This window comes from Nothoprocta perdicaria, unplaced genomic scaffold (assembly GCF_003342845.1).
Source record: "Nothoprocta perdicaria isolate Ctin4 unplaced genomic scaffold, notPer1 scaffold_189, whole genome shotgun sequence".
In the NCBI taxonomy this organism is placed as follows: domain Eukaryota; kingdom Metazoa; phylum Chordata; class Aves; order Tinamiformes; family Tinamidae; genus Nothoprocta; species Nothoprocta perdicaria.
Genome location: NW_020455082.1, coordinates 960,110 through 986,112, shown reverse-complemented (window position 1 = coordinate 986,112; position 26,003 = coordinate 960,110). Strand labels below are relative to the sequence as shown.

General features: G+C 46.8%; 1 protein-coding gene across 2 annotated transcripts in view; it reads right to left on the bottom strand.

The window, feature by feature from the left end:
- Nucleotides 1-26,003, bottom strand: part of AP2B1 (adaptor related protein complex 2 subunit beta 1) — a 65,508-nt gene that overhangs the window by 3,094 nt on the left and 36,411 nt on the right. Inside the window, exons 14-19 of one of the 2 annotated variants that reach the window (XM_026037010.1) lie at nucleotides 19,949-19,990; nucleotides 17,940-18,086; nucleotides 16,523-16,668; nucleotides 13,562-13,691; nucleotides 5,106-5,190; nucleotides 4,250-4,336 (exon numbers count right to left, since the gene is read on the bottom strand). In XM_026037010.1, the coding sequence (XP_025892795.1) occupies nucleotides 4,250-4,336; nucleotides 5,106-5,190; nucleotides 13,562-13,691; nucleotides 16,523-16,668; nucleotides 17,940-18,086; nucleotides 19,949-19,990 (637 nt within the window). The remainder of the gene's footprint in view (nucleotides 1-4,249; nucleotides 4,337-5,105; nucleotides 5,191-13,561; nucleotides 13,692-16,522; nucleotides 16,669-17,939; nucleotides 18,087-19,948; nucleotides 19,991-26,003) is intronic. The other variant, XM_026037011.1, reaches the window with a different exon arrangement.

The following is a 26,003-nucleotide window of genomic DNA, read 5'->3' as shown; positions in this document are numbered from 1 at the left end:
ATCAGCAGCAGCTCCCGTCCCTCTGGTGCCAGCCCCTCGGGATTGGGAAGAGTTGCTAAGCAACGGCACCAGCCTGCGCCTCACTGAAGGCAGGGCCACTAATGCCATGTGACAGCACAGCCTTTAAAATACATGTGTGTGTGTGTGTGTGTATATATATATTTATATACATATCTATGTATATACGCAGGGAGCACCAAAGGCCTTCTGCAGCACGGCGGGGGCTCGCTGGGCACCTTCAGGTAGGGCCTTTCCTCCTGCTCAGTGCTTATTCTCATGTTAAGAACAAACTTTAAGCATTGTGAGGACCCAAAGATGCCCTTTCTGAGCTCTGCTTTGCAGCGAGCACTGGCAGAGGGCAAGGGAAACGTCACCACTTTGTCTGGCATCGCAAGAGCTGTTGCTGCAGTCACTCGGAAGGTCCTGTGCATCCAGCCAAGATTGCATGCAAATCCCAAAACAAATCTGCAAGCCTGGATCCAGCAGGGAGGGACGTGGGTCGTTTCCAAGCATGGGATTTGTAATTGCTTTAATGATCAGGAAAAAGTTTATATAGTTGCAGAGATACCAAAACATACTAGGGAAAATTGCACATGATTGTTTCCCAATTTGGTCCAGCAAGAAAATCCAATTTCTCTTTCTCAGTTCGAGCATTAGCAAATTACACAGGGGGTAAAAAAGAAAGAGACCACAACATACCAATAAAGCCACATTTGGCCCAAAACAACAAAATTGTCCAGTCGCATCATAGTTTGGGAGCCAGTAATAAAACAAAGTTAGCAGAATTACTGAACAGCACAGCAACTAAATTACATCCTGATTCATGGCATCCATCTGCGTGTGCAAGACAGCCTGTGCCACTGCTATAGCTGCTCTTTCACTCAATGGGTTTGGGTAAGCAGAATAAATAAATAAATAAACAAAGCTCTAATCTGCTTTGCATATTTTAGCTTAATCTAATGGTCCTTTAAAAATGTAATCAAACTTGGCATGTTGGAAAAAAAAACAGTGTAAACAAGGCAGAGTAAATTTTTGTGGGTATTTAGTTGAGGGGGAAACCTCAGCTGGCGAAGCCTGTCAAAACACTCACTGCTGACATGAGCTCTGTAGGTCTCAGTACTATCCATGCATGGTTGATGTGAATGCTGGAGCATACGTGGGCATCCTTAGCAGGGCATATGCAGGAATCCTTAGCAATCCTGCATTGGATACCCAAAGAAGAGTGCTAAAGACGGCACGATTCCACAGCCCTTCCCCAGCTGTGCCGCAGGAGGCTCTCCCAGCTCCGGGCTGCGGGAGCTGCAGACAAGGATGGACCCGAAGGCTTCGGCAGCAAAACCTCTCTGCAGCAAGAGGAGCAGCTGGGCTGGGCGGGTGGCTCCGGCTTGGCCCCGCGCCCAGCGCCCGCCGCTCCGTCCTTGGCACCCGTTGCGGCCGCGCTGCAGCGGCTGCACGTGCCCTGCTCTCTGGCACGGGAGCTGGTTTTAGCTCGCAGCTAAATCCGTGGTGCTGGGCGGGGAGCAGCTGAGCGGGAGCACAAACAGCGCCGGGAGCCCCGTGCCACGGAGCGGGTGGGCTCGTGCCAGGCACGAATTAGCTCCCGAGCGTGCGAGGGCGCGGATATCGATCCCCATGGCAGCCCACGCACCCCTGAAGCCTGCAGCTCTTAGCAGCTTTTCATCCGTGTTAAAAGGCTGCAAAAAAGGCAGTACCTTGGTCCTCTGGCTAGAAGCTGTTACAATCGGCAGCCTTGGGTCTGGGCAGCTCTGCTATGGCAGTGGTTGCTTAACTTATCTATATCTTATTTTACCTTATACCTTATACCTTATTTTACCTTACTTATACCTTATTATGCCAATGGGATGAAAGCTTCGCAGTGGCATTTCATTAGTGATCAACAGACCCACTGAAGTACAACCACGAGCTTCAGGCTGCTTCGGTCTCTCCAAAAGGGAAGTCTTTCGAACACAAAGCAGTCTCTCCTCCACAAGGATCAGGTGCCTAAAGGCTTTATATAGAAAAATTGCTCTACTCCAATAAAAGGCAGGTGGCTTAAAATAACCTAATTTTCACTGGATTTTAAGTCATCAAGACTGTGAATCTTGCAGGATTACTGCCCTATTGTAGTGACGGATCCGATACACACTCTTGCCCTTGTATAAACTAGTAGCAACATAGATTAAAACCTTTTCCAAGCTCAGCCAGTTTACTTTGGCTCTGCCCTGGCACAGACATAGCCAGAGCCACTCCCCATGTTTCCATCCTGAGCTTGCTGTAAATTCAGCCCAGTTTTGGGCCCAGCTGATCCTTGCGGAGACAAGCTTCACACTGTCGGGATGGCCTGTACTACAGGAGATTACTCTTGAATTATATCAAGGTGAGTAGCAGAACTATTGAACTGGGGTTGAACTGCAGCTAAAACCCAAAATCCAAGAGGCAAAAGACAACCACAACCACGCAAGATTTCTCTAGCTTCTCCTCCTGCACGCCATTAGCCTGCTTTCTGCCACAGCCCAGGTGGTCAAGGAAAAAACCTGCCTATAAAGTTGCAAGAGGAAGGAGGTGTCAGCAGAGATAAAAAAAAAAAACAGAAGCCTCATCTGATGAGAAGTGTTTGAGATGTGTTTCTCAGACATGACCCACTTTCTCCCAAGCACAAGCCAAAGAGGCTGGCAGCTCCTGTGTACGTTGGAGCCTCCCAAGTGACTGATCCCACTCACCAGCGAGGCTGTTTTCAGAGCTCCTGCTAAAACGCTGAAAGAAGCTTCTTCCCAGCTGAGCCCTGGCAATGGCTGCAGATGGCAGCCGTGCCGTGTTACTGCACTCACCTTGCAAGCTGTGTGCTCCTGAGCACCATCAGTCCAAACAGGCTTGGACAAAAAGCCCTGCTCTGTGCCTGAATACAGATATCCCTGCTCCCCTAGCAGGGAGCATTACCTGTCACTCCTTGTTTTACAAGAGCTCCTTCTAAAGCACTGCACTGCAGGTGCTCCCCTCTGCAGCTACACAGACCCCGCTCCCCCAGCCGTGTCCTCCGCTAACCGGGACAAAACCAGCACGCAAGAGAAGCTCCAGAACGAAGCGGCGACAGCAGCGTGGCTGGAGGAGGGTGCCAGGCCTGGCCCGGAGCGGGGGGACGGCTGCGGGGGGCGCAGAGGTTGTTCTCGTTGGAAACCCCACAGCGACATCCAGTCACAAGGTCTGACAGCTGCTATTTTTTCTCTCCTCTCTGGTGCGTTACATCTTTTATATTCCAAAATAGTCATAATTATGAGTACAAAGAGACCCATGGTTTCTGTCTACAACTGAAGCAAGAGGGTGTTCATCGTGTAATAGCAGACATGAGAGAATAAAAAGGTTACAGGGTTTGTAATCAATAGGGACACATTTTTTTTTCCTCTAAAATATAGCAGCCTTCGGTAGAATCACTTGGCTCCCATCCAGACCTCTTGAACAAGAACAAAGCTGCTCTGCTGGCCACATTCCACCTTTCACACTCCCTCACCCTCCAGCAGTAATAAGGTCACAAGTACAAGCAGGATGCTCACAAATGGAGGCGACTGGATGACTAAACACAATCAAACAGGATAGAGCATGATAAAAACACATTGGTAAGAGCAGCTGGTAACAGCAGGTCAACATGCTTCTCTCACATGGTTTCTCCTCCACAGAAGACAAAATATTTTTACAGGGGTATGCAAGGTTCCTCTTTCAAAGCAGAAATAAGAAAGCAAACACTGAAAGGCAAAGTGAGCAGCCCAGAGCTAGGCAACAGGTGAAAGTCAGGGCTGGAGAGTTATCTCCTGACGTCCAGTCCTGTTTACTGGTGCTCTTTACACTGCTAAGGGCAAGGTGCGTTAACAAACTAATGCATCATGCACTAACAGCATGATACCTACAGTAGCAAGACAGGACTGATGAAGAGCCCAAATGCAATATTCATCTCTATTTAAGAACAGCTTTATGGAGAAATGAAGCATAAAAGAGAAAACACAAGATACAGAATGAAAGCAACAGCAGAGAGGTAAAACCTAAGGTCTGGGAATTTAGGCATGCATTTACGGACTCGGCTTAAGTTTCTGATTTAAAGCAAGCCCCAGGATGCAGAGCTTACAAGGCATCCTGTTCACAAGTGCAACACTCACCTATTTGTTACCTAGACACGGTGCTATTAATAAGCGGATGTCTAGTGACCATTTATCAAAGGTGCTGCTCAAGGCTCTCAGCGTGGTAGAAGGAAGCTACTCACCGGCATTCAGGTGGCAGTCTTTAATCTGGAACTGAAGCTCGTTTTCATTTGGAATATCCTTCCAGGTTGCGAGGAAGACCTGGCGCTCTATAAACAAGAAACATGATCAGCACTCCTGGCTCTTTGCAGGATTGCAGCATTAACTAAATCATCGCAGAATGATACAAGGTAGAGAAAAAAAAAAGACAAGAAAATCCAACCTTTTGGTCATGTTTTGCCCTGCCATGGTCAGATGCAGGATTTGCTCCTCTAATGATCTCACTGTTCAACTGTAAAAGCAGCAAAGCTCTGCTGGTTGTCAGAACCCTCAAAGCAGAGACAATCTTTACCCTATGAGCTGTTTACAAACCAAGAACAGGTGGGATTTGACAAGAATGAAGGAGACCCACACACTCAAGATTATTTTACAGTGAAAGTAAAGATGCTGCTTTTGCAAACAGCTTCCCAGGCAATTCAAAGAACGATTTAATAAAGGAAAACAAGAACACAAAGAGTCGCAAGAGAAACATTATAGGGGAAAATCCCAGATCCATTTAAGTGAGCCACCCCTCCAACAAAATCAGGAATCCATCTCAAAGGAAAAAATTCACCCTTTGTCTGGCAGAGAGGGTCAGCGCAGAAGACTTGGCTGCTGGAACCACAGCTCTCTGGATACTGCAGGATAACAGGGTAGGAAGCCAAACCCTACCACAGCCAAACCATTTGGGGTGGCTGGGACCCACTGGTGTGTAGACAGTGGCCAAGCATGTGTGAATCACAGCCACAGGACAAGGTGACAATCTCAGCCATAGCCAGGTGGGAGCTGCTAATACAACCTGGCGTGGGGAGGCTGACCACAGACCTAAGGAACACTCACCCATCTTGCCATCCTCTACGAAAAGCACGTTGAGAGGAATTAGGCAGCTGAAGTAAAAGACATCAATGTTGTTTTTCACAGCCACCTGTTACAGAAGAAACAGGGTGGGTTAAAGCTGCTACGTTGGCTGCAAGTTCAAAGGGATGCCAAGGCCTTCCACAGTCGTCTCCTATTTGTGCATGCATAAATGCTCTCCAAGCAAAGGCAAATGCTGAGCATGGGACCATTTGAAGATGCCTTGATGAGCTGCAGGGTAACTACTAGAGAAAGATTAAGCTCAGCCCACTGTGCTTGCTCCATTTTCATTAAAAGCTGCCCAGTTATCTCCTGCAAGCATTTCCCTGTGCTGCCTCAGGGCCAGTCATCGGCAGGACACAGGCAGCATCCTTACCCATTTCCACACGCTTTCAGCCTTTCCCTGCTCATTTCCTCCATGTGTTCTGCTCTGGTTGCACACAGCTACTATCAGAGCTCCCACCTCTGTCACCTCACCCTTGTAATTCCCAACCTCCACAAATCCACGCACCCTCTTGCTTTACGGGGTCTCCGTCGTTCCTGAACATGCAGATTCCTTGGTTAACTCCATTTCAGCCTGGACACTTCCTATAAAGCCAGAAGTCAGTCCACTTCTCCTGCACTGCCTGCAAACTTGGGTAGTCTCTTAAGACTACTGCTTTTACTGTTGTACAAACGGTACAGAAAACATATGGTGGGTGTTTATTCCATGCTTGGCTGGAAGGAGGAAGTTCTGCTCTAGAGCAGCCTGGGCGGGTTAAAAACAAACCAAACAAAAAAAAAATCACTTGACAAAAGACTTAATTCTCAGTGTCATTAAACCTTGTCAGTGGGGAGAGGCACTGCATTGCCCTTCCTCACCCATGCTTGCCACATTACTGACTAATGTCTGCTAATGCAGAGAGCAATCTCAATTCAGTTTTTCCTAGGCTGAGAGCTGATGGTACAGCAGGAGCAAACCAGAGGTCTGAGAAAGTGCACTGTCATAACGCAGCACAGAAAATGAAGCTGTGGGCTCTGCCTTTCTATGCTGCTCACGCTCTCTTCACATCAGTGATGCCGTGTCACTGGAGCAGGGTTCAGCAGACACCAGACATTCCCGGCAAGGGAGGAATCTTGGCCTGGAAGAGGGACCTAGAAATGAGACTGAGGGGGGAGCCCTGAATTCCAGTGGCTGTTCGAGCTCCTGCTTCCTTTGAAAAAAAATCTCAGACGAATTCTCTGATTTGTCACCCAGCTGAAATGCCAGACCAAGCTGAAAGTTGAGCCAAAGAAAGAAATTATCTGCTGCAAAGACCCATGCCAAGATGAGCTCTGTTCATATTAATAATTACATGCATTAGTGTTTTGTTGAGAAAATCTATTACCCAATAGCAGCAGGTTTAGAAAGAAAACTCCAAGTGTCTGTAAAGGGGATAAAGGGAAGGGGAATAAACCTGAGGATTCACACACAAGTCAGCTGGTTAGGCACACATGTGAGCCAGAGCCCAAGGGTAGGAGACAAGGTTCCCAATGAGGAACATCTCCAGCAACTGGGAAGATCTCAGAAGAGCAGAGAGTAACAAAAAGGTAGATGTGACAGTCTGCAGGGTTTCTTCTCTCAGCCAGCATCAAAAGTAGCAGCTTATAGTTAATTCCCACGGTGCGAGCAAGCTTTTAAAAGGGGATTAGTTTAAAGCCTGCTAGAAACATGTAAATTATGGTGCAACCTAAAAAGAGAAAAAAGATCCTGCGTGGCCTTCTGCAACAGGGAGCTGTCACATGCTTGGACTGTTGGCGTCATATTTGTGAGTTTGAATGTTGAGAGGTACAGTGGAATATTACAGCCAGCTCTTTAGCATCTTGCTGCTGCTAGAGACACCTAAGCCAGAGGGGCAAGAGCAGATTGCTGGATGGACGTAAGTGATTCACGTCTGCAAAATGTGATTAAACAGAGGCTGGGTGAGCAGCTAAAAAGGCACCTCTGAATCTCGGAGGGGAGAGTTCTGGAAAGGAGAACGTTCTAGATGCTACGCTTGGATGTAACAGATTGAAAGGAGGAAAATTTAAGTTAAACCTTCAAGAAAACTTGACAATGAAAATTATTAAGCAGCATAAAATTCTCCGGAGGAAGAGAGAGGCTCGAGTGCTCGGGAGTATTTAAAATCAGCCTTGACAATGTTCTCAGTAAGGTGTTCTGAAGCAAAACAGCAAAGCATAGCAAGGACTACACTGCAGGACCTAAGATCTTTTCCAGCCCTGATTTAGTGATTAATTGCCTCACCTTGTAACAACTGAGATTAGTTAGCCTTTGTGGTTAATTGCTGTGGCCATACAGCAGCAGCTACTCAGGAGAGGGGCTGGAGAGAAATGCCTTCTCTCCAGTTATGGCTCTAGAGGCACATACCGAATTAATATGCTAAGCCTGTCGCTGCAGTTATAAAAATGCTATAAAAAGGTATCTGCTGACCTGCTTCTCAACTCTGCAGAAACATCCTGAGTAAGCTGCTTTGGCTGTGCTCTAGGGAGCTACACAATTTATGTGCTCCCAAGTGCAGTCTTCCCAGTAAGGCAGCGAGCCACCCTCCAGCTGCATCCCTGGCTTCGGTAGTCGCATCATGCATCACCGTGCAAACATCTGTAATGATGCAGAAGTCAGCTGTGGGGGATAACTCTGCAAAAGGAAGAGCTACAGTCCTCCTGCCATTATCTATACCACTGGGACAAGACAAAGTAGCTTCCATCCTGCAGCAGCTCCATATCTTTCCCCCTCCAAAGAGGCAGGCATGCAGCTGTTGGTGCTCCAGTCCCCAGGACCTGCTCCATGCAGAGCAGCTCTGCAGCTATCTGGACAGCAGAAGTCAAACCAAGAGCAAGCCTGGGGGCCCTGCCAGCTTATAACACCTTTCCAAGTGTCTAAACCTTTTCACTGCCACATCAGGAGCATCTAATGCCACCTGACAGGTTATAGACAGAAAGCAGGTCTGAATCAGACTCAGAGAAATCTAGCAGCTACTTTCAAAAAAAATCTAGTGCCCTTCAAGTGAGAATGTGGGTCTGAGACAGCCAATGACAGCTACAACGATACCAGTAGCTGAAAAGTCTCTCCAGGCTTGACATGCTTGAAAGAAACCTCCACTTGCACTCAATAAATCCTCCAGTCCTGTAGCTTTGCAGCCTTAACCCACCAACCTGCACACGGACTATTAAATTTTTAACAAGACCTTCAGCCTCAAACATTTGAGAGTTGAGGCGGAAACATTTTATATCAAAACGTCTTTCTGTCTGCAATCTGGCTTGAAAAAGAAAAATATATTACTGCCTTGTGAATTTAGGCTAGCAGACTACCAGGGCTCTGAGGGATAAAATTCAAATGTGCCAGATTTTCATGTGATGCTTCACTGCTGAGAAGGTCTGAGACCACTGCAGATCAGCATAGGGTTGCTTATGTCCTGTTAGTGATCCTCTAACTAAAGGAATCAGTGTCTGGAGAAATAATCCTGGAACATATTTGCTCACCTGGCAGCATGAGAACCCTTCTGATGCCTTTTCCTGCTGTGAAACCCTCTGACAGGCAGCACAGGGAGGTTTGGGAGAGACCTCACGACCACAAAGCCAAACCACTTTCGTCAACAGTGGAGGCTTCCAATGCTTTAAATCCCAGGCTTGAGCATAAGAACCAACTTTCTAAGTTGGGTCTGAAAGCACGCACAGATGCTTTCCATCAGCAGCAAATACACAACGTACCCACTTGGAATCCCATTAGCACCTACACTAAATTAAGGATTTAGCTCAGAGTTTGGTTCGGCTTTAACGTCTGGTAACAGCCAAGCTGCTAAGGCGAGAAGAGCTCTCCTCTGCAGCGCCTCTTTTACCTCCTCCAGCACAAGGGCACGGTTTCTCCGGCGCCACTCTGCTGCTCGGGCTGTCAGATGCCTCCAGGGAGTGCTTTCCACTTGGCTTCATTGTGTTTGACAGGCCGGGCTCTCGGGATCCGGCGGGCGTCTGACAGGCGCCGGGCGCTCTACCCACCGGCACGGAACGGGCGCGGAACAGCGAGTCACCGGGGAAGAGCTCTGCTCTCGTGCACATGTTGTCCAATGTGCACATGTTGTCCAATGTGCTCTACCATGTGCCAGGCCTGGCCTTAATTGGGAAGGCAACAGCTTTCCATCCCGGAGCTGGAAACTGGCTGCAGATTCCACCCGCTGAGTGTTTCCTTCAGGGAGCCTTTCGGGTGGGCTCTCTCCTTGCTGGAATAAGACCTTTGCACTAGCAGGGGTTGTTATAAACAAATCTAGGTAACAAAAGGAGGCAAATACCTTCCATTTCTGGTCACCCAGGAAGTCTGCTATGTGGTTTGGCAAGTTTGGCCCAGCTTACACAGGCAGATATTGTGCTATTTATCAAGCAGATTCTGAAAGCAAATCATCTACTGGCTGGACTTGCTGCTCACGGCAAGTCTGGGCCTTGTTTTTAATCGAGCTGAACGTGTGAAGTCTCTTTCAAACTACAAAAGCTCTCCCTTTGCGACCTGAGATGTATCAACACTTCTCATGAATGAGACCTCCAGCACTGCTGCACGGCAAGTGAGAAGCTGAAGAAAGGAGGAGCACAGAACTGAGCACTGCAGAATAAATATGCTCTAGTGCATCAACAAGGCCAACCTTTCCTCATTTGCTTTTGGAAAAAAATACATTTTTTTTTGCCAAACATATTGGAAGAAACAACTAAGAAACACTCCAACTCAAACGGCTTGAGCGAGAAGTGTGTTTCCAAGCGTCCCTTTCCGGGAGAAAGGCAGTTGGCAGATTTGTCCCTTCCAGTGCTCCCCAGTCCAGTCAAAATAATTTTAAGGGTCTTCTGGGAAACTTCTTTGGGGTGTGAGCTCAGTAACTCCCCCCGGATAGTGCCAGGGAATAGGATGTAACCAACTATTGATTTTGAATATTTGTACCCCTATAATGTGGAAGCTCCAGGCTCAGACAGACACTACTGCTCTGGCAGTCTCTAGCTTGTGCTCAATTTTATCAGCTCCTGCAAGTAGCTACCATATTACAGTTAAGATTATTAGGTCTGTGCCATGACAGGCCAGGCCCCATGTCTGAAATTGTCTCAGCAGGCTGGCTCCATTTCACCCATTTCCAGGGTTAGGGGAGCAATTTTTGTGAACGCAAATGAACAAAATTGAATATTCTGAGTCCACAACCCTTTCACAGCCCTTGGAAGGCCATTTATTAGAAATAGTGGCTCCCTTCATCAAAGGAAGGCCCCATCCCAGGCATTTTCTTACTCCAAATTTGGCTCGAAGCCCAGAAAGTGTCTGGAAAGAATATGATCTCTCACAATGCAAAATCAGAATCTATTTTCTTCTTTGAGAGCTCATATTCATAGTGACTAAGATACCCTATCTCTCCTTCCAATGACGACCCTGATGGGCTACAAGTTATCACGCGGGTGTTACAGCTTCGACGGTGACGAGGCAACAACAGGCCCCAAATAAATCTGTGCAACTACTGGAGCTATCGGCCTGACTGGCAACCACGCCAAAGCTTCCAAAGACTTTTGATGGACACCCCAACCACTCAGGTGCCTTTGGGTGAGAGCTCACAACTGCCTGTACTTGTCATGCTCTGCAACGGGCAGGTAGACTGGGCAGGTAGACTGCAGCACCCACCAGCTCCAGGTAGCCTCTGCAAGCTTGACACGTTCCCCAACAGAAATGAATGCATCAAGAACCACTGCAGATTTGCTTTAGCAACAGACAGGCTCTAAGGACATCCTGACAGCAGCTTGTTTTATCTGGGATGATTAAAAAAAAAAAAAGAGATGAAGCAGAGAGCCAGGGCTGTGGTCTCTTCAGCCTGGAGTGCTATGCCTCTTCTGATTTTGGCTTTATTCTTTGACTGGGTGTCGAACCCGACTGAGGCAGGATCTCCACAAGTCAAAAACATTTTCATCATTACTTTAGGAAGGGATGGAGAAGCCTGCTAGTCATTATCACATGCGGCAAGACAACTAGCAAACAGAGAAGTCTGCTCAATTAGGCACCACGGTTATATTTCCTTTAAGTAAGCCTCCAAAAATATGACAGTCCTCCTCCCCTTTTTGTAAAAACGGCTTCTTGCTAACTTGTCAAATGTTCTAGGTTTTTTTTTTTTTTATGTGATTACAAATGCTAAGATTAAACCAGCTGTATTTGGTGGAAGATCAGAAACAGTAATCAAAATATAACCTGAACCAAACTTGTATTTATTACTCTAAAATAGTTGCCTAAGGAACGCATTATCGGCCTTTCAAGTTTCTATTTAACACGACAAAAAGTTGAAAGCTATCAAGTTTGGTTACCTCAGGATTTATTTTTCTGTAACTAAAGCAAGCAAGCAAACAACAAAACAGACTAGGAGAAGAGTGTAAGGTCCTCTGGTTCAAACCAGCCCTGAATTCTACTTCAACATGTCCAAGCTCAAAAAAATTGCATTAAGCAATCTGATTTTGAATTGAGTGTTTTGGTTCTTCAATGAATACAGGGACGTTTGCATTCTCTATTTCTGTATTACGCTATAAATTGGTCCCTAAGTAGGTCACCAAAATGATTCCTGAACATTTCAAGACAGATAATTTCTACACGAACTCACAAAACCAGAAAACCAGAGCCCTGGCTGCCAGGGCAATGACAGATCTCCATCAAACCCTCTCTGTCAGGAAAGTAAGGGGAGTGCTCTTTTTAACTTGGCATCTGCTATCATGATTCAACTTTCTGCAGAGAAATATACTATTACTCCATATGGCAGCTTCCCCATTTGTAAAAGGGCAGCCAACTTCTATGGCAATGAGCTAGCTAGCAAATTAGCAACCGAGTCTGGCACTAATGAATGCTCAGCTGTCTCAATATAAGGTAGCTGGAGGTCTCCTTACATGCTTTCTCCTTGCTTTGTTCTAGCAGAAGATGCTCCAAGAAACAAACTGTGTTCTGATTCCTTCAGAGATTTAATAACCCAAATACTTCATTTCCTTCCCGATCAAAGGAACTTGAGAATATCTCACTGAGGGAGTCTCCAGTGTTATGGAAGCAGATGAAGACTTGGCTCTTACACTTTCAAATTTCCTTCAGAAGGGGTGGTAGAGCTTTCAACAGCTGACCCAAATGCAGTGATGTAACACATGGTTGGGACCTGGATGCAGAGAGAATTCAGCTTTTCCACAAAAAGCTCGCTGTGAAAGACAGCACATGGAATTCTTACACTGTCCACATGCTTCCCAACACCACTGAGCACAGAGCTGGAGGGTAGGACTGCTCGCTTGAGTGCCAGAGGAGCTATTTTGAGTTGTTTGCCCAAAGACTCATCAATAAGTCATAGGCCCAGAATGGAAGTCAAGGGTAGTGAAAAAAAATAGTTGCTCAGGCAGAATAAATAGTAACTTGTATGTCAATCTTTTAAGCTAAAAAGAGTAGGATTTGCTCCAAAATGGGATATATTTCCTTCTATGGACTGCTACACCTCAAGTAACAAAGCTAGTTCCCCTGTCCCCTAGAAATGAGGTGAGCAAGACATGCCAAAGCACCACTTAACTGCACCTTCGGGACATGGCAAAAATCTTTGTGGATGACCCGAATACACTGAGGACAGACAAGAGTCACTCACCGAGCTGAACTCCAGAGAGTGTCTGCACAGGACATGAAAAGGGAAGAGCTTCCCCAGGTGGGAAGTGTGGCCGCCCTGACGTTTACTTCAGGTACAAGTGCCCTCAATGTATGTCAGTTCTGATGTAGACAGCCCTGAGTACGAACTGTGGGAAACACCTCCAAGGATCCATATTCCCTAAGGGAGCCCAATCTAATAAAAAGCCTATTCTAGAGAACGCAGGTTGCTCTACTGTCCCCAGTGCACAGAGAACAGCTCCATTAATAAAGCATTGTGACTGCTTCTTCGTTTCTCCCTCGTTTTTCCTGGAACAAGTCTTGCTTGCCTTAGATTTAGCTATCTGGGGCAGAGAACTGCCAATGACTTTGGTAAAGCACCCTGGAAGTTAAGAGCACTAGAGAAATATTAATCACTCAGCAGTTACCATCTTCATTGTAATTCCTTTAATTCTCTTCATTCTTGCTGACATCTCTTACTGCCTGCTTCACCACAGCATGTGCTTTCTCTGATCACATCAGCTCTAGCTCATAAGCCCAATCAAACCTCATACCCTGCTTAAAGAAGCATGTTGCTGAACCTGACCATGACGACTTAGCTGCACAGACAAGCAGTGGGTTTGAGGTGTTTGAAAAAGCAAATCACAAAATTAAAGTCCCTGCTTCAGGAGAAAATCCTGCCCTTAAATATACAGTATTCTGGTTCCACATAATTTTCTATACACACAGCTTTTTCATACTAAGTGTCTTACTGAATTGTCTTGGGCCAGACATACTGAGCTGATGCTGATCTCTACCCCCTGCCTGGAACAATCCTTACCTGTAGGTTGTTCAGAGGCTCCATTTTCATGACTGGTCCCAGGGTGTTGAGAGGCAGAGAGACATCAATACTTTGGTTTGGCATCAGAGGTGTGTGAATGGCCAACGGGGTGCTCGGGATGACCCCAAAGCTGGGCAAGAGAGAAAAACAGAGGTGATGACAGCAGTATGGCATTGCTGGAGAGCCCTGGTCTGATGCCACAGTGAAGATGCTAGAGATGCTGTCCAAACACCTCTTCCTTCCGCCAAGGACAAGGTGGTTCCTATTATTACTCCTGAGCTGCCCCTGTTGTTGCTCTGCCCCACAGAGATGAACCTACCTGATAATCTGCACCACAGAAGGTGCTCAAAGTAGAGCAAGGCATAGGAAACTGAATCAGGTCGTTCTCCTTGACAACGTGCCCAAGGGATTGGCCTCTGGGAACTCTTCCATTAAGCCCAGCATGGCATAGTCTACTTACTGAGCGGCAGCCTGTCCAGCAAAGAACAGCACATGGACTCGGAAAAACGAGGAGAAAAACTCAGGCTTCCGGGCAATTTCATACAGAACCAGAGAGCACTTACAGTACATCACACTCTGCAAAGGTGTTGCAGTGTTGGGAGCCAGGGAAGAAGGAACTGAAGCTGACAGAGAACACACACATAACCAAGGAGGAATATGTAGTTCATAACTGCAGCACTGTGGAGTAAACAGTACAGCGCACCCAGCTGCCTGCTTCTGGATGCCAACATGTGGACTTGAGCCTGGTTCTGTTGCTTGGTTTGGGACTCCTTCAGCTGGGGACACCTGCTACCACAGCAAGGTGAATGTTTAGATGCCTCGCCAGTTCAGCTAAGAGGCTGGATTAATTCCACAGGCACCTATACTTAATGCAGAGAAAAGGAAAGGCAGTTCATAGTACACAAGGGTCATGTTTAGTATGTACTTATGTACTTCAAACAAAAGCTGTTTGAAGTAAAGATGCCTGACAGTTTGGACATCCACCTGTAAACACATTTCTCTTTAGCAGAGTTCATGTTAACTCAGAGAGGGCAGAGCATTGGAAGGAGTATATCAAAGATTCGTAGACCTGCATTTTTATTTCATGCGCCAAAAAAATGATGCTGCCCCTGAACAAAAATAGATACCTATGCACTGGGCATGCCACAGTTTCTAAATCAGATGGCCCTGTCTTGGTTTCCCTGAACCTTCACAGTTCTAGGGCACTGAATTTAGAATAGTCTCAGCAAGAGAATAGCCATGGGATTTGCCTTCTGCAGCCATTTCACCTTGGGAGACATAAAAAGCGGTGCTGTTTTCCCTTAGGCTCAAAAGAAGCTGTATTTTGCTACTAACAGTGACATGACAGCCCACTAAAACCCTAGGAGTCCTTTTCCCTCCTTCCCACCCAAATGCTGTCTCCGGAGAGAGCAGTGAATGTGATTATTAGCAACAGGAGTAATGCAATATAAATTTCCCAATCGCAGACTTAAATATTTAAGCCTAAAGAGTCAGTCCTCTACAGCTCCTTCCAGTATATGAGCCATAGTGGAAGCTGGCGACTGCAGGACAGGATTTGAATAGCAGTTGAAAGTATATGGTATGCGAACCGATAGGCTGGGAAAGGAGAAACTGCTGGTTTACTACAGAGTAACCAAACTTCTTGCATCCTTGTGAGACACTGTGTAGGTGTGTCCAGAACAGAACTTGATGTATGGACAGAATCAAGAGCAAAATGTCTTGTTTTGCAGGTCAATTTACATGAAAAATGGCTACAGCAGCCTTGCAAAACTCTCCAGAAAATACAGCAGTCCAGGGAGAGCATTTACTAAGACTTACTTAGCATAATGTCTTCCGTAAGTAAATACTACTCATCCCAAGAAATCTCAAATTTGCAAAGCTAACAGTGATGTTAAAAAGGCAGTTTCAGGGATCTCCAGCATATAGAATCCCTTTACTGTCAAGAGATCTTTTAAGAAATATGGGGAAAAATTCAGTCACATCTCCTTTATAGTTCTGATAAGAACCAGTCTGGCTCTCAGTACTTTCTCAAGATAATCTATAGCAAACCAAAGGTCATTCAGTTGACTACACTCCAGTTGTGCTGCTGTGGCACGTCTTTTGGCTGATAAACGTTTCTGAGAACAATCTGTATGCTCTGAACGTTCAGAAGGGGCTGCTCCTTCTGACAAAACTATTTTGTGGCCAACTGTAGAAAAAACATGTGCCACAGGCTCTTACTTGGAGAACTCTTCCCTGACAAATGGCCTTATTAACGAGAGCTGTGCTTCCAGACAGTTTGAGGGGCAGCACAGCAGCTAAGGCACGAGGTGTAGGCAGGAGGGATTGATATTTCTGCAGCTCAGATGCTTGCCTGTTGATGCTTTCCTCGGGGCACTTACTGGCTATAAAAACACTAACCTGCCTAACAACTTGTGAGGCTGCTTTAAAACTTTGCAGAGATTAAATGGGGCAGATGCTGCTTCAAGCTAGGAGAAAGAAGGGACCACCTGCTGCCTGATTCCTCACTGGAGTAAGAAAGCTGCAGTTAGAGCAGACAACTGAAAAACAACACCAACTTGTCAATCTGTATTTTCAGCTGTTTCACAAAACTGTGGTCTGATGGAGAGTGCAGGCTGTGTCTAACAGCTGACTTCATGACGGAACCTCACACCTACACAAAGGTGTCCCTGCTTTGCACAAGTAACTTCTTGCAAGAACTGCCCCATTTGCTCTCCTTTTCCAGCAAAGTCTTACATCATCTTTTATGTTCTCCTGACCAGGAAACAGTAATCTAGCCAGAGCAGGACCAATATGATGGATGATATGATAAAGGCAAGGAGGTTTGCTAAAGGGTCATGCCTCACCCTGGCAGTAGACCAACTTGCTCACAAGGCTCTATCTAACAGCACAGACACAGATATCTTCCATGGGAACATGTGATCGTTTAACCACAGCAGACTAAGCGTATGGTTTTCTTACCTGTTCTTGTTAAATTGAATGGCAAAATCAGTCATGTGCTGCAAAGCCTTATTGGTAAAGTTCATCTCCATGTAGATGTGCCCTTGTCTGTGACTGAACGTGCCTGAGATCTCCAATCCTTTGGCCTTCACTGCAGGCAACCAAACCTGAAACAGAACAGATCTTATTCAGCATAAGAAATCTGGCCTGAAGATAACAAACAAGCATCATTTTCCAACTAACAAAAAAGGTCCTGAGTTAGGAAATCCAGCTACGCTGGTACATTAAGCCCACAAATGCAAAAAAAACACTACAGGGAAGATGCAACATGGGGTGTTGAAAGGATCACGCTCACCAACAAAGAATAAGCTGTCTGCTTCTAATCCTTATTTGTTTACAGCACTCACGTAAGAACTCAAATATACTAAACATTAGTGTGCACAAGAAACAGCCAGAGTTTGTGTCCATCACACTAATGTGAGACTTACCAAGTCTGCTGATGGATAGGCTTCTCCAAGGACTTGTTGAGCTATTAGAGGCAGGACAATTCTAAAATTTGAACCAAATAAGTCACAGGACTGATACTATTAGTTGCTTGGATTCTGGATTCCCAGAGGAACTTCGTGGAAAAACTTAAGACTCAGACATGAGAAGCTCAAAATGAAGTACTTCTCATCTCAAAATTAGGGGGTTCTTTTGCAGTTGGTTTTATTTGGAATATTACCTGTAAGCAGCTAAGTATTAAAAGCCTGACGTATACTTTGCAGTGAGATCTTGATTTCACAGGTTGATTGTACTTTATTCATCCATTGACTACTCAGTAAGAGAGCAATTTTTTTTATTTATTCCTTTTCAGGTATGAAAGGCTAACCCTGAGCCCCTCAACAGTTCATCTGTTAACAGAACCATGTTCTGTATTTAATGAAGCCTCCAAAATAAGCATGCTTCAGTTAGTGCATCTGCCATCTCTGTCACTAACAGAGCATTTATCTGCATTACACTGCGGCATGCTCAATCCCAATCACAATTTTATCTTTCTTCAGAGGAATGTAAAACGGCAGTGAAGGAGTCTATGCAAGTTGTAGCAAATGATATCCTGCCCTCAAATTCATGGGGAATCTTGCTAAAGGTGTGGTTTCCAGGAAAGCGGCTTCCTCAAAGTTGAAAGTCTCACAGCTTCTACGAGCCATTCTGTGGAATCATATTGTTACGGGCAAAATGAGGGGATTGCTGAAATACAGAAGTCTCTAACTAACCCTTTCTCCACCGAGCCATGGCTCTGCCTGGGAGAAACACCTAGAGCACACCTCTCATGGCACCGAATGGAATTGAGAGGTCCCTGTGGCACCAGGGAACACCAGTAAAGGGACAGGCCAGTGATCTCCGCTCCCTGTTGCCTATTGCAGGGTACTGGGAGATTCTTGTTCTTCTTACGTACAGACTTGGGAGCTACGTATCCTCCTGGGGCCATGCCTATACCAGACGAGAGCTCAAAGAGATCGTTGAGGCCGCTGCTCACCACCGCCGGAGTGGGTGAAGGGGCAAAGGTTGCCGGCACAGAAGAGGGAATGTAGGTCTGCCCCACCTGGAAGAGCAAGAAAGAACAGGCACCGATTAACACCACCTATGAAGAACACTACTCATTAAATAAAGCATGAACTCGGGCAATATCCTGAATATTTTAAAGCCCTTTGCAGCTTCCCCGCTGAATTATCAATAGTGCTAAATAATGCATTTGATTTCCAAAGCTCTTGTCAACTAATTCCCACACTCTGCTGTCACCTCAACCATGCAATAGTCTTCACACCATGATTATAGTCCCAATTATCCATTTCCATTATGGAGAAGTCTTTCTTCATCTTTCCTTCCCCAAAAGACCGTGTGTTTTAGGGACCAATCATTCATAAATCTAGTGAAAAGACAAGATGCTTCAAATATTCTCCCGGGTTTGGTAGTCTATGGGCATTGGTGAGACTTGGCACATTCAGAGATAATGTGGGAATCATGACTGTGTTGTGGATCCCTAACCAAGGCCAGAGCTTTATATTCTTTGCACTAGGGTCAAAAAAGTTCATTACATGAAGCAGAGCTAGTCCTATTTGCCTGCCAGAGGACAACTTTCCTGCAAGAAGGGCAATCCTTTCCTCTAGGACTGAAATAAAGATACCAAACATTGGTATATCAACCATTACATGCCAACTCCAGGTAGGATGGTCACACTCAAAGTAACCAAATTCTCTTTACTATGAGCAGGAGGAATTGAATATTTGAGAGCAGAATTCACCACTGTCAGCAGTCCAGAAACAGGCAGAATGGCTAAGGCAGGCAATAGGAAACACTGATGACAAGTCTAGGTCTGAAATCTCACTGCTACGCTTCATTTAGGAACCCACCTGGGATGTGATGTTTTAACCAACCCTTTGGACATGTGTGACTGGCAGTTTGCAGAATCGGAGGGTAGTTTTAACACTTGGGAAGACTAGAACTTGCCTTTGTAGGTATGGGTCCTGCAAATACCTCTCCCCCACTTTTGGGACATGCTACTCGGAGGGTACGTGCAAACTGGAACACAGGTTCTCTCTCCCCTGCCCTTCAGCTGAAGATCAAAAGGAGCAGAAGGTTCACAGGGAAAGGAGAAGCAGACATAACAAGAGTCCCTGGAAGGCCTTCCTCCCCAAACTGGGTACGCTCTTCCCCTTAAAGTGCTGGTTAAACAATCCTAGAAGGACTAGAACCTTCTACAAGAGACTGCTCTCAGCATGGGTTGGAGGCACATTCCCTCCTGCCTGCTGCATCTCCAAGTCACCCTGGATCCTTTTCCTATGCTTCTCTGGAAGAAAGCAATAAGCATTTGAAGCCACAGGTGCTTTGGGAGTACCCCGTTTCCTGGGCAAGTGCTCTAGGTCCTAGTGCTGCTACAGGCACAGGAAAGGATGCTGGTGGTGGGCAGGTTTTAGCGCTGAGCACGTGCAGTACGAAAGCATAGAGTGTCTACTGGATCCTGACTTCTGGGGAAAGTCTTACATGGCTTTGGCGATGAAACAAGCACTAAGTCATTCAGCTGAGACTTGCCTGTGTGTTACAGTAGTAGCAGAGCAGGTTTTATGCGCAGAGAGGCGTGCAGCACTGGCCTTACAGCTGCCAAAGCAGTTACACAGGGACTGGGATATTGCTAACCTGAACATCTGTGCTCAAGCCCTTCCTAGCTAAGAGCTTGGAGAAAGGAAAGCCAAGCAAGGTCAACAGCTCTGGCCCTTACCAGAGGCCCAAGATGCAACTTCATTCAAAGCAAAATAGGTTGGGACCTGCGTGTTTCAGTTGCAGCTGCCCACTTTCAAACACACTCAGAGATTTAAGCATCTTTAACACATAATGGTAAGTTTATATTTAAAAATATTGAGCTTTGGGCAGCTTTTTAAGTTGGGAAAAAAATGGAATGGCACTTACTGCCGGACTTCCTCCAATGCCCCCGCCAAGGTCACTGCCAAGCTGAAAGAGAGAAGGAGAGAGAGGAGAGAAAGACCGAGTTCATTTAAGCTAAGTGTCAGACGGCCAGAGCAGAGCTCCCCACCCTGCACTGCTGCAAACATCTCGCTTGCCACGCACAGGACAGACAGAAATGTTATGACGGGAAAGCACAGGGAACAGAGGGGCTTTTTTGCTGCTTTGTGAACAGAACTCTTTGCAGAATGACTCCACATACCTACTGGAGGAAGGAGCATTTTTTTCCAGGTTAATAAGACCAAAACTTCATCCCCTTTTGAGCCTGACCCACGTATGATAAACTCTGCACATTTTTGCCATGTTTCATGCATCAGCTTTTGCTTCAGTCCACAAGACTGGCTGCCAGCAGTCCTGAGCACCGCTACAAAACCCTGTGGGGCAACTGAAAAGGAATGAAAATAAAGCTGACAGGAAGCTCATACCCTGAAAGCTTTAGTTTTCTAGGGAACAGATATGAACTATAGGGAAAAAGAAAAAAAAGCAAACCCCACAATGCAGCTATGCTGTGTTTCTCTGACATGTGGCTCTTTGCAATAACGGGGAAGAAAGAGAAAGGGAGATGAGCTCCTCAGCTGCTGTTATGCCCTCTTCTTGCTCTAAAGTCGCTGCCCCTCCTGGATGGGGCACAAAACCAGCTGTGAGATCTGAAAGGCCACTCCATAATAGCAAACAGACCTTACAGGGCAGCAGGACACTTCAGTAATGATCTCTGCCAAGCTACACAGCTACCGTCTGAGGCAGCTGGAATAGCCACCTGCGTAGCATCCATGCACCTTCATCTCCATGCTCCGTCAGCGGTAGGACCTCTCCGGAGCCCTTCTTCCAGATTATCCTGTGGCTCAACTATAAGTTGTCCTATTGTGAACTCCTTTTATGAAACCTCTACACCCTTTTCTTAATGGCAAATTCGTGTTTTAAACATCCATTTGTCCGATATGCCTCAGAGAATGCGGTGCTCAGGACAGGCTCCACAGCCAGCAGCGGGTGCTCTTTGCAAGCAGCACTTTGCTCCAGTGAACATCCATAAAGCACTCGAGGGAGGACTGAGAGCCAGGAGGAAATGAGCAGAGATCTGCAGGGGTTATTCATTACAGAAACATCTTATCTGTGTCCTGTGTTTTTGCTCATAAGATCAGGATTTTTTTTTTTTTTTTGCCTTGTGAACAGTTTCTTGTCATGTGGAGACCATGGATTACACCCTGGTAACACACACAGAGGACAGGGGATAGGCAGAGGACGGGTAGGTAGCAGTCCCATAGGGAATGGGCTGGCAGGCCAGAACACCACAATTTGTCTCCTTAAAGGCTTTCATCTTCCATTTGATCACAGTATACAGGAGGTCTGGGGAGGTTGCTTTAGAAACACACTTAAAACTGATTCTAGGTATGTTATTCAAGCATGGGCCACTGTAATAAATATATTTTCAAATTGCACACCATGGAATAAAGCAAAAGTTGCCAGGAACATGTGTGCATAGAGTCAGAGAGGGCCCAGTCCTATCCCTCTGCACAAAATGCCTGGAAATTCAACTTGGTTCTGGATCCTCCCAACCTGTTTCCTGGGAGATCTCATGGCAAGTGCATTGGACAGTGCACAAGAGATACCACCCAGCTTCACACTTAGCTCTCTGAGCACGATGAGAAGGATACAGGGAGCTGAGAACAGCAAAGTTGCAAGGTGATGATTTACTAAATGACAGCTAATCACCGGAAAACCAATAAAACTTGACAAATTCCTTCAGTGTTCTGGATCCCCCTTTTATCTCCTAGCATCTCTCTATCCCCTGTAGCCCCTAGGAGCCCCCTGATGCAATATTAACAACCATAAAAGTACAAATCCATACAAATTGCCTTCTGTAAAAAACAGTCCTAACACCATCTTTCTATCCATACGTGAGGTAATAGCAGAAATTTACAGGAGGCCCCTCTTTGACAACAGTCATTTCTTCATACAGACTCATCCTTCTGCAGCTGGGACAGAATAGTGCACAAGCCCCCGTCTTCGTTTACTTAAGAGGTGACAGATAAGAGAAAAGAGTCAAAAGAGGGAGCAATGATAGACCAAAGAAAGTCAGGCAAAAGATATAAATCCAATTAATATCAAATTTAAAAAATGGGACTTATTACAGTGTCAGTTTTCCCCCACTGAAACAGCCTCGCAGAGCAGAGTTTTGTTCTACAGGGTACTCTTAAGCCAAGTCATATTTTATATGAATATAACAGATCATTTATGCATTGTTACTGGCTCACTGAGGAGTAATAAACCTAACTACTACACCCTATACAGAGTCTTGTAGGAGAGATGAACTTCATACTTCTTCTTTTGGACTTTACTGCTTATTGGTATAAACAAAGTAAAGAAGGCAAATCATTTTCAGATATTACTGTATGCATGGAAGATTTCTGGTACATCATTGTCTGAAGCAGGAGAAAGACCAGTTTATCAAGCAGGAAGCATTTTTACAAAAGGCATTATGGAAATGACTGAATAATTTTGCATAATCAAGCCAGATGTTAACTATTCTACCATTTCCTACTACACTCATCACAAGAAGCTGCAGGCTACGAATCCAACCTCGAAGAAACCAATAACACTGGTATCTGCATGTGCTCAGTGCAAAGGAAGGACTAAGTGACATACTGGAGTTCTTCAAGCTATTTGCAAGGCTTCCATTTTCCCAAGCCATCAAGCCTTGGGAATAAAAAAGTAGGATTTAGATTTGCTGTTTTCTTGCAGTTGGAGTCTCCCCACCTCTCACCCCCCAGAAGGCAGAGAAAAACTCACAGGTGCAGAGGATTAATCACAACCCTCCTTACATTTCTAGATTGAATCCAATAATCTCTGCCTTGTGGCAAAAAGGAGGTGTCCTTCCAACGCAGGAAAGCTCTGACCTCCTGCGGCTGAAGCCCAGCTGGGCTCAGCAGGAGGGTCCATGCGTAGGAGTTTGCGGCTCTCAGGACTCCCATGCCCGGGACCAAGCTCTGCTGATGCTCTATAGGCCTCTATAGGTGACAACACAGCCATTCCACAGAATTGAAATGGAGACAAAAAAAATAAAGAATTAGTCAAATAAGTTCCAAGTCAGGCCTGAGGTGCACTTTAATGTAGCAGCATGGAAGCGTTCTCCATCATTCCTGGCTGTCACCTTGCCATATAGCATCCATACTTCTCTTGTAAGGTGTGCTTCACTCAATCCTCCAAACTCCTGCAAGACACTCACAATCTAGATTCACTCTGAACTCAGAAGATGGAAGAGACAGTTGCAGTGATGTGTCTGACTAACAGTGAAAGAGGAAGACGGAGGGAACAGGAACCAATTACCCACCGAGTGTCCTCTCCCATCTGTAGTGACAGGCAGAACACAGAAGGAAAGAGCAGATATTATTAGTGAAGCATGAAGTGCTGCTGAACCAATTCCCAAGGGCTGGCAGCTCTAGTTAACCATTTCTATTCATTCCAAGTGGCAAAGAGCCCTCCTTCAGGGAGGATCACGTGAGCCCGTGTTACAGGAGCAGGGAACGGCCCAGCCAGCAGGACACTGTGAGTACAAGAATGCTGAGAGGTGGAGACAACCCCAGCCAAACGCAAAGACTTCTTCAAATGGGAATGTCCTTCATTTCCATTGAACCTACAAGCCAGTCTTGTCCCACCAGCAGTCAAGCAGCTGCATGGACTTGCAGCAGAGGCCAAGTTCTACCTTCTATGGACAGAGGCTGCACCAGCACCTCTCCCTGCTGCAGTGGCACCTCCACTTGTCATTGGCTGCGGCTGCTCTGCAGTTGAGGAGCGCTTGCCCTGTAATTTCAGCTCCGTGCAAGCAGTTACGCTGACTTCCGCAGCAGCTCCAGCGTTGCTGCACTTCATTAAGAGGGTCTATTTGCATCTTAACAGTGGCTGGTAATGAAGTGGCTCTGTTGAATGGTTCATGTGACACTGAGGGGTTACAGGCTCCCACAGTCACTTCTGCAACATGACGTGAGGTGGTTGGAGCTCCAAAAAATAACAGGGGAGGGTGGAGCCAGGACGGGAGCTGCAAGGTGCGCGGCGCAGCAAGCAGGATGCTCGGTGCCCTCAGTGGGGTCTGCGCTTCTGAGGCGCAGCTCATGCTAACGGGGGCAAATGCCGCCTCCCCCGACATCGAGGAGCTGGGAAATGTGCACTCACAGTGCCGTGGCAGCATGAGACACGGGACATTTTCTGAACAGAAATCAGCTGACGTGGTCGACTGAACAGCTGAGTAAACAGCAGCCCCTCAATGGGGGCTAATTCTGTTCCAAGTGTGGGCTTCATTGCACCAACGACGGCCTCTGACCCGCCGGGGGCTGCAGACACCGCTGGCACCAGGCACTTTCAGCTCCCTGCTTACTGCCCTGTTTGCAGCGGGGTTTGGGCAGCCTGGCAGAACCGAAGGGCACTGCCCAAACCATGCTGTGCTGAAGGTCCTGGAGGACAGGTTATGCAGCCCTGGCCACGAGCTTCAATAGCACTCACTGCCAATGCTTTGCCACGCTGAACGATCTCTAACAGCAAATGAAACTGGTTGGATTTTCTCAAGTGTCAAAAACACAACTCTGCAAAGCTCTGAGTCTTATTATGCTTGCAGTAACAGCCTGAGCAAGCTTAAATCAGGTATGAACGAGCTCCTGCACCCCACTAATGCTGTTGGGGTGCAGACCAACCCTTTCTCAGGAGAACTAGCAGCGACCTCAGCAAAGCAGGGCAGCAGGGATGAAACGAGGCTGGCAGCACTGCGGGTGGCCAGGGCAGCGCTCTGGGGACACGCTGTACGTGTGGTGCGATGCAGAACCCGGCCGTCCCTACACCGCCGTGCCGCCAACGGCGCGTTAGCCAACGGCGCCAGCAGCACGCACAGGCACGCAGAGAGCCGGGACGGGGCAGGCTGGGCACCTTTCTGGACTTCCAACCCAGATCAGGCTTCTTATTCTATTGGTGTCACCAACAGACAAAGCTAAAGCCACTCAGGGAATCAACTAAGTTGGCAGAAAGCTTTGGAAAAAGCACAAACACTGGGGAGGCCCTAATCAACCACGACTGGGCAGAGCATCATCCACTGAGGCCAGGCATCCACCTCCCCATGCAGAAACAGCCAGGGGCGACAGGTACCACAGCAGCCTCCGCATCCCAGTGTTTCCAATGAGCTCCAAGACATGCACTTGGGACTGGGGGAACTGATGTTTCTTCCCAAGTTTGCAAGGCTGCAGGTCTCACAGTCCTGGACAGGAGATGACCAGCTGCTTCAGAGCATGGGGAGAGGTGGGACCCAGCCCTGGGGGATGCTCCAAAACCCCTGGGGTCAATCCCTCACTATCCAGCCTGGCTACATCCAGCTCCACCTGCCACAGCCACAAACTGCCAAGGCAGCCCAGGTATTACAGAAACGTCTGTACATCCAGTGTGCATTAAGCAGCTTTACAATTCAGGACATAAATCAGCCTCAGCAGCTGTCAGCCTTGAATCAATAATATTCTTGTAGATGAGTGGCTAGAGTATTAAATAAAATCCTTACATAACAGACAATCCAAGCTTGTCCAATGCCACAAATTTACTGCTCTGCTGCAGGGTTTCAAGCCAGCCTCTGTGACTCCCTGCCATGGCACGGGTTCACCCGGAGCCCCGGGATCCGCCAGCAGCTCCCGCGTCTCGCACCCGCGGGGTTTTCTCTGCAATTGAACACAGAAAGGTTCAAAGTCAAAATGACCCTGGCTCGTTACAGCACAGATGGACAAGTGCTGTCCTACAGAGAGCTGCATCAACAAGAAACCAGGAGCTGGAAGGCTGCATAGGATCTGCCTGGAGTTTAGCCACTCGGAGCCTGGAGGCGAACGAGCATCAAATCCTCAAATCCTGGCCCTCAGTGCATGGAATTCTGCATCCTGGAGTCTCCTCCTGCCAGACCAGTGACCACTATCACTGCTTAACACTTGGGAAGCAAAGAGGAAAAAGCTTTTTAAGTGTTTTATAGAAGAGAGCAAAGCAG